Below are 13,873 nucleotides of genomic sequence, written 5' to 3'. Positions count from 1 at the left end.
ATATCTTGCATCGTTTTGCATGGGAAACCTGAATAGGCGCTTTCCATTACATTTCCCAGTAAAATGCTATTACATTCTTTGCAGGATATGTAGCACGACGATGTATTGAAAAAAATGATTGTAACTATTGTCGTCAAATAATGTTAAAAACACCAATGGAAGACGTAACAGCTAATGAAAAATATATCGAATATCGAGAATATCCTAATGCAGACGAAGATGCGCCGACAGTCACGAAATTAGTTCGACCAACAAATCTTTTTATAAATATCATTAAAACACAGTTAATGGCTTTTAATCGTTCGTGGCAACATCACTGGGCATCCACACAACTTCTTGAAAAGATGATAAATGAAGGTATACATGCCACTAATAAAATGCATGCTGAATGGTTTGACATTCATAAAAAGTGTTACAATCATCGTATGCAGGCATTAAAATTTTTAATGACTGTTAAGATATATTCCCGCACACGATATAATAACGGTAGTATAAAAGCAAATAATATATTCAATAGAAAATTAAAAAATTTATCGAATAAATAAAAAGATTTATAAAGGAAAACTTATAAAGGACAAACATATCAAATAAAATAAAATACGTTTTAATAAAATAAAGAAAATAAATAATATAGAACGTATAAAATTGTACAAAAGAAGTACAAATGTTCAAATTTCGCGAACATATTCATAATTACGAAAACTAGGAAATGTACGATTTTCTTTCTTTATTTTGTTATTTTGTATCTTATATATCCGTCATTGTGCGAAGTAATATTACAGCATGGTATCATGATGTTGCATTTAAAATGTACCTCTATACATGTATAGAGTGTTACAAGTTTGCAAATCATGTATCTACTATAAGTATTACTTTTTAGTAAAGAGAAAAAGAAATATGTTTTCTCAATGTAATGCAAGATCGCACTCACAGTTGAAATAATTGCATGAATCACATAGACTAGCAAATGTATCACGGAAAAAAAAGGTTTTAATGCAATCATGCTATGCAATTGAGAAATCATATATAATTTCTTATTACCAATGACATCCTAAAAGATACTAATGATGATGAAAAATTATAAGGAAATGCATACAAGTGAATCGCATTAAACGTTGACACACGGTATAACATAATTGTAAAACAGGATACAAACGAATGCCGTTACACATATGACACATAACACTAAAATATAACAATGATTTTCGTTAATTAGTACATAATACAATATTACAAACAATAAAACGTCTCGATATTAAAAAGGTGAGGAAAAGAGACGTCAATATATACTTATAATTTTTTAAGGAGGTCTACCTGTAGATTTCCCCGTGATAACATTTGCTAGTCTTAGATTTATGCAATTGTTTCAACTGTGATTGCGATCTTTGCGTTATATTTATGAATGTGTCAACGAGAATAAAATTTTATTTATTAAACATTTTTCTTTGAATACTGAACATTTTCTTTGAATATTGATTTTATAAATACAGTAACAAATATAATATAAAATATATTATAATATAATATATTTTAATATTTAAAATATCTTATAATATAATATATTTTAATATTTAAAATATCTTATAATATAATATATTTTAATATTTAAAATATCTTATAATATAATATATTTTAATATTTAAAATATCTTATATTTAAATTTTTTAAAATATAATATATTTTAAAAAATTTAATATAAATTAAATTGTAGGATGAAGTTTAAAAGTTAATTGAAGTGCTTCTTTAGTGGAATAGGCCTATTGGGAATACCACTTAAAAAAAACGCATCGGCAATAGTACCTCTTAGGTGATGTGGAAATCTATTGATACATTATAATTTTAATAATATACATTATAATTTTACATAATAATTACATTATAATTACATTATAATTTTACATATACATTATAATTTTAATAATATAAATATATTGTTAGCATATAAAAATATTATATATAGAAAAGTTTTTTTGATAAAAACTTTTTATTAATTAAATCTCACAGTTATTATGATGTCAAGATCTCTCAAAGTGAGCATCGCAACTGTGTCAGTCGGTAGTCCTGCCGGACGAATTGAAGCGGCAATAGGAAGTAAATAAATATAGCCCTTGAAAATCGTCTCCATTTAGCAAATAATTTCGAATATTACATTAGAGGAATATAGCGAGACCAAAGAGGTTGTTCGTATTACGGTTTCTCCTGTACTCTTGTATTACTACCGCCAGCGCAAAATAAAACTTGTAAGCTCTCTCAAAATTGGCGTGCAGATCTTTTGCCCAAAATCCTTCGACTCCCTTCGGATAATTCCTTCTCCGATTCAAAATATGTAAGAGCAACTGATCCCGTGCGGACAATCGATCACGAGAAGGTTTCTTTTTTTTCGGAAATTAGCGGAAAATTTTAGCGTTGGCGACCCATTTCACGAATTATACAGGATTGCCGTACCTGGCGCCGAACGTTCAAACATTAGCTTTCGAGCTGGGTCAGAAAGCCGACGGTAATTGAGGCGAGAAATCGTCGCAAAACATAGAGAATACGTAATGCACTTAATCTCAGCGAGAAATAAGTCATCGATCGCCATCGAAACAATGTCGAATGGACGTCGACTTGACGGTTTCGATGGCGATTCGACACTGTTTCGACGTTGATGAACGAGTTATTTTTCGAGTTATTATATGCTGCAACTTTTATCCTTTCGATACGCCGTTCACAAAATTTCTTTGAGTGAAATATAATAAAAAAATAAAAAAAAGAAAATAAGTCATCACCGAGTCACTCAAACTTTTTTCAGTTATGTGCAATAATTTTTTATAACTTTCCACTCATATAGAATGATTTTTCTGAATCATTCTGAATCATTCTGAATTATTGAGATTCTGAATCATCAAATGAGAATTTTCACTAAATATTGAAAAGTGAATCTGATATACATACAGTGAATTGCAAAATGATTTAGATACAATGAAGTTGAGCTAACTACATTGTCAAAATTATAAGTCATTACTACTGACAGACTTATTCAGTAATTTTATTATATATTGTAGTGGAATATCGGAAAGAGCGAAGAGGTATATCGACGCGTACTCAGAGTGAGAAGTTGAAAATTTGTATTTAATCGTTCTTTTACAAAGCCGTACACTGACGTTATTCGCGAGCTCCAGTTCTACGCGGAAATTGTAAGCGACCCGCAAGAAGTCGCAAGAAGTCTCATAAGAAGAGTCGTAAGAAGAGCGCACACTTTCTTTCGCAAGGTGACTTATATAACCTCAAGACAATTCTCGATCAGTCCTTCAGATTCCTCATCGACGATTTCAGAAGGAATCCAGGAGGAATCGTCGATACCGCCTATTATTGAGTCGAGCAACAAAAACTGTTTACATTAACTCTCGTTGTCAGGCTACTCGATAATGTCGAGATGATGTGAATCTGTAGATCGAGATTCTGCTTTCAATACTATTATTATTATTATTGTTATTATTATTATTATTAAGTGTTCTTTATTATATTTTTAATAATATTATTATTGCAAAAGTTGCTCGGTAATGACTTTCAATTTTGCCAATTTTGTGAGCTTCCAACTTCATTGTGTCTAAACCGATTAGCAATGTATTGTAAACTCAAGATTTTTCAAAGTCATAAGTTGCATTTATTTATCGCATCTTTGGTAATTCAAGTTTGAATTATTTATTGAAATAATAAATAAAAAAATAATAATATAACAAATAACGTGTGTTAACCTTAAACTTATCTTTTTTAATATTCTTTTTAACTATCCTAACATTCTTTTATTAATTGCGTAAAAAAATATATTAAAGGAAAAATCCTCTTTATTGAACTATATGAAATGTAAAGCTCTGAAAATGCCACTTCTGCTTTGAACACGTTCCCGCTTTTTCGATGAATGAACAATCATAAGAAAGATACAGCTAGAAACGCTCCCGGCAAGAAAATATTAAAAATATATAATGACTATCGATGTTGGGAATAATAAAGTATCAACGGCGTATATATCATCAGCACATATCACTCAATTAAATTAAACATTCGTTTGATTATTATGTTTTCTTATTATGTAAACTTGTTAGCGCTTCTCGTTGTTAGCGTTTCTCGTTGCTGTACAAAGTTCAGTACATGCTTTTCCGAATAAAGTATATATTAATTTCCTTGTAATTTATTAGACATCGTTTTAAACTGTAAAGTTAGTGCAAGCCATGCTATATAATAATAAGCAGATAATAGCATAATTTCGTTAATGTATGTGTCGTGTACGTAAATATTACTCTTTAACACTATAAGTACAAATAGAATAAAAATGACTTGTTACTTTGTTAACTTTGTATAAACATAACTGAAATATTTATAACAATGCACTTTATATTTTTTACTTATTCTTTTTGAATAAAATTGCAAAGAATAAATAAATAAATAAATATTTGCTCTCTCTCTCTCTCTTTTCTCTCCCCTTTTTATAAATGTATCTTTCTAAAAATGTCTTTTTAATCATTCAGAAGAAAATAGATCGTTAATCATCAGTAGTTTAGACCTTTCATTCTTTACGCACAGATAATTTAACATCACCACGGTATCGAGCATGAAGCGATTAGTCGAATACTGACGGGCTTTAAAAAAGGCTCCGCCTACTCGAGCGGGGAACGTTTCGTATCATACGTACAGATACAAGTGCGTAAAAGCCATTGGTTATGTTAAGAGAAAATTGCTTTGCAACTGTAATAAAATTCGTGAATCCGATTGAAGTTCTCAGGCTATGTTTACAATAGAAGTCGTAAAGTCGTAAAGTCGTAGATCCTAAGAAATTGACAAATTGAGAATTGATTGTGATTTGAAAAATTACAATCGATTTTTTCTGAACCGCATGGAAAATAATGAACTGTATATTGGCCAATAGTCTTTTGAATTACAGCTTAATGATTTTACGACCTCTATTGTAGACGATCCCTTAATCTTGGCTGAATCAAAGAGCATCTACTAATTAGATTCACGAATTTTACAATAGTTGTAAAGCAACTTCCTCTATTGAACGCATCTATTGACACAACTGTCTTGAAAAATATTTGCAAACAGCACTCGGTTTATTAACGCTGATGTGCTTCGGAAATCATTATAGCTTGTATCGAATAATAATTCGTAATGAACGTGCTATAATATTTTAACCTTTTCGATACGGCGGATACTCGTCGTGTAGCGTGACTCAATGGTCCAAAAAAAGGAATTATATCACTTTATTGATCAAGTCATATCCCATATTACTTCACTGCATAAAAAGTCTTATTTCAAAAGTATTGTTTCGTATTTACGAAATTTTGTCATGAATTCTGCTTTGTAATAATCTTGGATTGGATCGGGGGTCAATATTTTTCAGTGCGAGACGGGGAATAGAACATGAAAATCTTGTATGCCTCTACATCCAAAAACAAATAGCAGAAGTAAATTTTTTTTAATACATTTTTCGCATTTATTTGAATTCTATCTATTGCGATTGAATGCGAGGGACGTTTTGATTTAAGTGGATTCTTTTTAATGTGAAAGTTTGTATTCGTTAAAATTTTGCCACTTTTAAAAGAGATTCAGGTACTTTTTAATGTAAAATTAAATATACTTCACTGTTTGACAATACAATTTTATAGACAAATGTTTATTAGTTTAATTAATAATTAGAAACGATTCCTTATAATATAAGAAAATTAAAATTTGTAAACATTTTTAATGAAAACATTCACCACTATCGTCTCATATTCAGTGCAATGAAATTTAATACAAACCAAAAGTTTTCAATTCCTTCGCTGGGGCCAGAAAACAAAATTAAGAAATATTGAAAAAATATTAATATTTTTTAATTCTTTTCGATCCGACATTTTATGCAGGATTGTTTTATTAAACAACCAGAATAAGGTGAGACATACTGTTATATATGTTTATGTAAGGTGTTTTCATGTTTATAATGAGTTTTATTCGACTGTTAATTGAACGTTTATCCGATAAGAACAGGTATATTGTATCCACATGGAATCTATATGGTTGACGTAAATATATTGTCGTTTAATGCTCTGCAAAAAATATTGGATTGAGAAGAATTAACAAGTATTGATATTTTTTAATACTTCTAATTTCTGCTTTCTGATCCGAACAGAAATATTGAAAAATATTGATTCGCATTAAACTTCATCACGCTGAATGCGAGATGGTAGTGATAAATGCTTTGCATAAAATGTTTATAAATTTTTACTTTCTTATCATAAAGAATCATTTGTTCTTTGTAATTATAAATTAGACTAAAAAACATTTGTCTACAAAATGGTATTGTCAAACAGTAAAGTATATTTTATTTTGCCCTTATGCATTGAAAAGTATTTGAATTTCCTTTCAGAGTGGTAAAATTAAAACAAATACGAACTTTCGTTTAAAAAAAAATTCACTTAGCTTAAGACATTCCTTGCATTCAATCGCAGTAGATAGAATTCAAGTTAATGCGAACTCTCGCATTGAAAAAGATTCACTTCTTCTGCTAATTGTTTTCGGATTCAAAGGCAAGATTTTCACGTTCTATTCCCTGTATTATAATGAATACATATACTGAAAAGTATTGGTCCGCGATTCAACCCGAGATTGTTGTAAAGCAGAATTCACTACAAAATCGTGTCTAAAAAGTTGCAAAATAGTTGTTAACATATATTTTACATATTATTATATTAAGTATAAATTCAAACCTATATTTTATATATAATTACGAGTAAAGGCATTTTAAACGCCATTGTCGTTGTCTGTACCGTGCTGCAGTACAATCTGTTTTACAGAACGCGCGCCCGTACGCGCGATCGTAAAAAATCGGCAACTATGCGCCTAGCATACGCGCACGTTTTCTAATTAGTCGGTGTCTGGCACTGCAACGAGAGATGTCGGCGAATGATTCTGTGAGTATATATTTAATCGTTAAATATTAATTATATATATATATATATATATTATATGCAACAAATATGTTTTATGAATTTTTCCAGAACGAGCTGAACGCGGTGATGACGTCCACGACGGCGTCTGCGGGGGCTGCAATGGCCACGACAGCCACGACGGCCACGATGGCCACGACGGCCACGATGGCCACGACAGCCACGATAGCCACGATGGCCACGACGGCCACGACGGCCACGACGGCTACGACGGCCACGACGGTCACGACGGCCACGACGGCCACAACGGCTACGACGGCCACGACGGCGACCGAGCCAATTATATTAATTGTAAGTATGAAAATCTGTATATGTCTATGCTGATCTATATATTATATTAAATTATAATATATTATATTAAATTGTAAGTTGTTATTTAACGCTTTGTCTCATATTTTAAAATTAACTTATTGTTATAGCCTAAAACACTGCAAAATATTATTCAAGCAGCTGTCGTGGCTACAGTAGGAAGAGGAAGAGGGAGAGGGAGAGGAAGAGGCAGAGAAAGAGGAAGAGGCAGAAGCAGCGGCGAAGACAGAGGAAGAGGCAGAGATGGTAGAAGGGGAAGAGGCAGAGGTGAATGGAGAGGAAGAGGCAGAGGTGAAAGAAGGGGAAGAGGCAGATACGATACATTTGGTATCAACATTTTTCTACATTAACACACACACACATATGTATAAATATTAAAAAATATATATATATTGTAAAAAAGAAAATTCCACAAATTTTATATTTATTCATTGTCAATTTCCGAAGTTTCCAAATCATTTCCTTTCTTAATTACGCGAAACGCAGTATGTGAAAGATGAAAGATAAGATCGCCGCTACCTCGCCTCATGTTTACTGCCGCGCGCCGCTCACTAGTGAGACAAAGACGGAACGATTATCTGTCGTCTGTCTTTTTCTAACCTACTATCCATTGCATGGAAGTAGTACGGACACGAACCTAGGTGCATTTTACTTTTATCACCGCGAAAGTGCGCCTAGCGGACGTAGTTTAGGCGCATTTTGGTCAGATGGCGTATCTAAAATGCGCCTAGCCGTACCCCCGAAATACGGCCGGTGGCCGCTCTCATTCCTCTCTCTGTAGATTGTGCCTTATGAGCGGGATCGGGCGAGAGTGAAAGCGCGATTTGCACGCCTCTATCCCATAGTCAATGAAATGATTTGTACAGCATCTGAAGATAAACTTAAGACTTAAATATAAGATCCGACTATGAATACCAGCTAGATACATCTGTAGGCGCAGCTGTTTTTTAACTCTGACGCGAGCTTGTGCATGTGCACGGAGGCTTCCGCACGAAAGAAAATCTTGCAAAAGCGCATCACCAGCGTCGTCATTATTGAGATTAGTCCTTACCTAAGATGAGTCCATAGACCTCTTCGTAGTTGCATTCGACATCCTTTGTCCCCATGCCTAAATACATATAAAATAATTTATTATAGAGTAATACTATTTACTATTATTATAGGGTACTATACTATTACAGAATAACACTGTGTTGTTTATTTTTATACGCAATTTCTTCTACTTTTTATATTTAAATATTTTTTGCACGTTTTTCTTCTTTAAAGATGGCAAGACATGACACAATTTGCAGAAGTCTACCTCAGATGCTGAAAGACTAATGCCCGTATTCATAGTCAGGCCTTATATTTTAGGCCTCCTTATATCCATCCAGCATTTAAATGCTGCACGGATTATTTTATTGGCTACAGACCATTTGAAGATAAACTTAAGAAAGTCTTAAATATAAGGCCTGACTATGAATACGGGCATAAGAGATGCAATTAAATTAATCAAAAATGGGATAATAAGTTTTTATGTCTCTAAATCCACTAGGTTCCCAAAAAATACACTTTGCTGACATTTTTAATGCTATAGTAATACTGGAGACAAAAAAGAGTAATAAAACATCACGGAAACATACAAAAGAACTTTATGCAGCCACAAGTTGCTGTTGAAGCTGAAAAGAAAAAGAACAGAAAAAGGTGAATGTTATGACTAAGAGAAAAATTATATTTCAGGCTATAACAATGGATTATATATTTCGATCTATGTGTGTATACACAGAGCATGTTCTTTTTACAGAGTATAATATTTTATGCACATTTCAACTTTCGCTAATACTTGACATACTTGATTGCGTATTAAATGACATATGCATACATATATGTGCGCTCGCACTTTCTTTCCTCTCTCTCTCTCTCTCTCTCTCTCTCTCTCTCTCTCTCTCTCTCTCTCTCTCTCTCTCTCTCTCTCTCTCTCTTCTCTCTCTCTCTCTCTCTCTCTCTCTCTCTCTCTCTCTCTCCTCTCTCTCTCTCTACAAACACACATACACACACGTACATAAATTGACTCACAAAAGATGTCTATTGTAACAGTTCGCACATTTTTCATGTCTCGAACGAGTTACAAATTGTATTAGAGAAAGCACTGCGATAATTTTTTATTTCCATTGAATTAAGATGAGTTTTCACAAATGGGATTTATACACAAGGTGTATAAAAAGTATCAAAACCCCTTAATATCTCGGAAAATACGCATTTTAGAAAAAAATGTTTCCTACAAAGTTAATAGGGTTTTATAAGACACATTACATGACAATATTATTATGACCTTGAATAGTGTTGTCAGGATCAAGATCAGGTTGTGAAGGTCATCTTAAATTTTTCAAATGGAACCCCCTATTTTTCATCACATATTCTTGTAGCTTATCTCGAGAGCTTTCCAAAATATAATAATTAAATGTTTATTCGTTAGGTATTTTTCGAGTTACAAGACTTAATAGTTGCAGTACCGCCGGCATTAGCATTACCCAAGGTGTACTGCATGGAGGTTGCATAATCGGATTTACACCTCTTTTGTGTGTACATGTGTGTATATGTGTGTGTGTGCGCGCGCGCGCGACATGTGCCCTCGTGTGTACATACATACATATATATTTTTATTTAAGTGTGCGTAAATACCGCTACATATCTTTGAGGGTTTGCATTCATAACAAATGCTCAAATTGCTGGCCATTAACAGTCTGACAATGTGCCAGTCTAATGTTAAAATTGGAAATAGGGGTTTCGCATACAAAAATGAAAATAGCAAAATCGACGGTACATCTTATGCACACACACACACATGCACACATAAAAGAGATATAAATCCGATTATGCAACCTCCACGCGGTACACTTTGGATAATGCTAATGCCGGCGGTACTGTAACTATTAAGTCTTGTAACTCAAAAAATATCTAACGGAAAAACATTTAATTATAGTGTTTTGGAAAGCCCTTGAGATAAGCTACAAGAATATGTAATGAGAAATAGGGGGCTCTATTTAAGAAATTTAAGATAACCTTCATGTGACCTTGACAATGCTATTCAAAGTCATAATAATATTGCCATGCAATGTGCCTTATGAAACTCTACTAACTTTGTATAACACATTTTTTTCTAAAATGCGTATTTCCCGAGATATTAAGGGGTTTCGATACTTTTCGTACACCCTGTATATAAAGTGGTCCAGTAACTATTACCTTGAATATCTTCGAAACTATGAGTGTCAGAAAAAAATTTGTCCAACAGAAGTTGCATCGTACAGAAGGGGTCATCAGATGGTAGTTACGAATCTTTTGTGGGTGGAGTTGCTTCCAAGATATGAAGGTCACTTTTGTTTTTTTAAATGGAATGCTATGTTTTTATATCTACCATCTGATAGCGGCTGCTAAAACGAATACAACGACCTACAACACAAGATCATTCAAGGTCATTAAGATCGCTTACGTTTACGGAAGGTATTCAAAGTGATGACAGTCGACATCGACACAATATTGTAGTCTTTCTATCGCCCATCAGACATGTCTTATCACTTTGGAACTTATTGAAGCACAGCAATATTTATGTTCATGTTTGAATCCTCTAAGAGATTCCAATATTGAAATCTTTTAGAAATCATTTACTACAAGTTCACATGACGAGATAATCATGATAACATTAGTATCAATGAATCGATTGATTGTGCACGATGTATCCGTTTGAAGAGCAATTAGATATGATTCTCATTTATGGAGAATGTCAACAAAATGCAGTGAGAGCTAAGACTTTATACGTTGAGCGTAATCCTCATTGTTTTCATCCTTCACGTCAAATGTCCAGAAATTTGTACAATAAGTTGAGACAGACCGGAAGTTGACTCCTTCATAAAGGTGACCGCCAAAAGTCAGTAACTAACGAAGGAAATGAAATCGGTGTTCTCGCAGCTGTAATTCGCGTCAAAGAGCAATAGTGAGTCTAGCGTTAGCAAGAGCAGTGTTCTCTGCACTCTTTACCGTCATAAGCAACATCCGTACCATTTCAGTCTCCGTCAAGAATTAAATAGCATGAATTTTATGAATCGGATAGAATTTTGTCGATGGGCTTTACGTCAGATACAGAATAATAATTTATTTTTTCATTCAGTATTATTTACGGATGAAGCAACATTTACGAATCACGGTAATGTTAATTGACATAACATGTATTTCTGGTCAGTGGAAAGTCCTAAATGGCTACGGCAAGTCCAAAGCCAGAGGCAATGGTCGCTAAATATCATACATGATGTGGAATCATTGTTGATAAATTTATTGGTCCTTATTTCATTGAAGGTAATCTAAATGGCAATATGTACGCTACATTTATTCGAGAAATGTTAGGTCCTTTACTGGGAAATTTGCCGTTAGATACACGACAAACAATATGATATCACGATAGATGCCCGGCACATTATTCATCAGTTGCCAGAAATGAGCTATGCTAAAGGTTTCCAAATCGCTGGATTGAACGCGGAGGACTTGTAACATGGCCGGCTCGTTCCCCAGAACACTAACACCTTTAGACTTTTTCTTATGAAGAACCATAAAGAATATTGTGTACAAAGAAGCACCAATTACACCTGTAGATATGCGACAACGAATTATTACAGCATGTGCTTCAATAAGTTCCGAAGTGATAAGACGTGCGACTGAATCGGCGATAGAAAGACTACAATATTGCTTCGATGCCGACGGTCATCACTTTGAGCACCTTCTGTAAACGTAAGCGACCTTGATGACCTTAAATGACTTGTGTTGTAGGTCGTTGTATTCGTCTTAGCAGCCGCTATCAGATGGTAGACATAAAAACATAGCATTCCATTTAAAAAAACAAAGGCGACCTTCATATCTTGGAAGTAACTCCACCTACAAAAAATTCGTAACCACCATCTGATGACCCCTTCTATACGATGCAACTTCTGTTGGACAAATTTTTTTCTGACACTCATAATTTCGAAGATATTCAAGGTACTAATAGTTACTGCACCACCCTGTATATTTATATAGCACGCGGTGTTCTTATCATAATACTACAAAGGATATTAAAACGCGCGAATTCAACAGATCAGAGTGTATGTAGCTTAATTATACATTGTTTCATTGCAAATGTCTGAAAACTCGTGCGAACTGTCACGATGAACATTTCGTGTATGTGTATATGTAAATGTATATAGAAGTAAAATATTATATACCACTAAATTATTCACTAAGGTAAACAGAACAAAACTGCTCAACATTCACGTACACAATTCGCATTCGTATCGGAGTATTCGCGGAAAAATTACGACTGCCCGTAAGATTCCGTTAATGACTAGTATGAGCAAAAAATGAACATTCGCTGACGCGCGTGTTGTCGCTCATTATTTCTCAAATAAATTCACCTGGTGCTTTCGTGTTCTCTCGTTAGCGAACGACTGACAGCACACGATCCAAGACACGACTGTGCAAACGAAAGGCATCTTCGTTTTCGATAAAAACTTAAAGAGGGGCAAATGAGAGAAAGATCGATACAACGATATACAACGCGATGGGGACATTCAGCGGTGTACATGACTTTTTATAGTCGGGTGTATATACAGGATGACCGTTTCTTTACACTTAATCTCTACGGCGTCTCTTGACGCAAGCTTCATAAAAATAATGCACTCAGAGAGTTAACACACACACACACACACACACACACACATATACACACATACACACACACAGCGTATGCTGGAAATATACGTGTGTGCAGAGCGATCGAACGGGCTTGCACGCGCGACTGCAAGGTCTGAGACTGTTAATCGGAACGCAATTCAAAAGCTGAAAACAACTCTCGACTAACAAGATCTACTTCGTTTCGTCAATTGCAACGACACGATGAGATCAATGAGAATTTTTTGTTTAGCCGGTCTCCGAATCTTCTGCGATTGCCATTTCGATCTCTCTGCATCATCCTCTTGTCCTCCTTTTTTCGGCTCTGGGCTGCCTCCTTCCTTCGCCCCTTCCTCGGACGTTCAAGATAATACACACAAGTCGTTTATAGGAATCGAGAAAGTTAATAAAGCACATCTGAACATCGTTTAGGCTAAATGCAGAGGAGTATCGCGTACATCTTGGTCCTCTGTTTTCCTCCTTCTGCAAAAATATCATCCGCGCTCGGTTCTTCACTTCTGATTCGCACGGCCGAGCGATAAGACGAATCGCGGTGCAGTGTGGCGTTCTTGCTTTTCTTTATTTTCTTTTTTCTTTTGTTTAAGTACAAGATATCGAGAAGTTCTCTTCGAGATCGTCTTGCTCGTCGATCATCTCTCACGGACATCACTCGCGCTGGTCTCCTGTTTCTTCATTATCCGTATTTCTCTGTACAGTTCCTCGGCATGTCCTGGTGTGGCGATAAAACTCAGAACATGGAGCATTCTCAGCGTGTAAATTTTACACGCGCGAGAATCTTACGCGCCGCTGCTAGGGATCCAGCAATTCTCGTTAGAATGTTGTCCTCCCGATGATATTCGCGATGGAGAAACTTGATTATTCATAGTTAAAAAAAGTTAGTGTAGTTGACGTAAAATTGCCGAAAC

The 13,873-nt window shown here is 34.4% G+C and overlaps 1 protein-coding gene across 1 annotated transcript; it reads left to right on the top strand.

Annotated features, from left to right (window-relative positions):
- The first annotated feature begins 6,741 nt into the window (after positions 1 to 6,741).
- On the top strand, positions 6,742 to 7,630 carry LOC112589359 (spore coat protein SP96-like). The gene is made up of 3 exons (XM_025302328.1): positions 6,742 to 6,929; positions 7,017 to 7,256; positions 7,385 to 7,630. Exons 1-3 carry the CDS (start codon positions 6,912 to 6,914, stop codon positions 7,622 to 7,624), a joined length of 498 nt encoding a protein of 165 aa, XP_025158113.1. The 5' UTR covers positions 6,742 to 6,911; the 3' UTR covers positions 7,625 to 7,630.
- Positions 7,631 to 13,873: the final 6,243 nt, after the last annotated feature.

This window comes from Harpegnathos saltator, unplaced genomic scaffold (genome assembly GCF_003227715.2).
Source record: "Harpegnathos saltator strain DR-91 unplaced genomic scaffold, Hsal_v8.6 scaffold485, whole genome shotgun sequence".
Taxonomy (NCBI): domain Eukaryota; kingdom Metazoa; phylum Arthropoda; class Insecta; order Hymenoptera; family Formicidae; genus Harpegnathos; species Harpegnathos saltator.
The sequence above is the reverse complement of the archived record's forward strand: the minus strand, read 5'-3'. Positions and strand labels throughout refer to the sequence as shown.

Bases quoted from the DNA above. Each gene is read 5' to 3' on its own strand.
- LOC112589359 (XM_025302328.1), top strand. The intron at 7,257-7,384 runs GTAAGTATGAAA...TTATTGTTATAG, and splicing joins CCGAGCCAATTATATTAATT to CCTAAAACACTGCAAAATAT.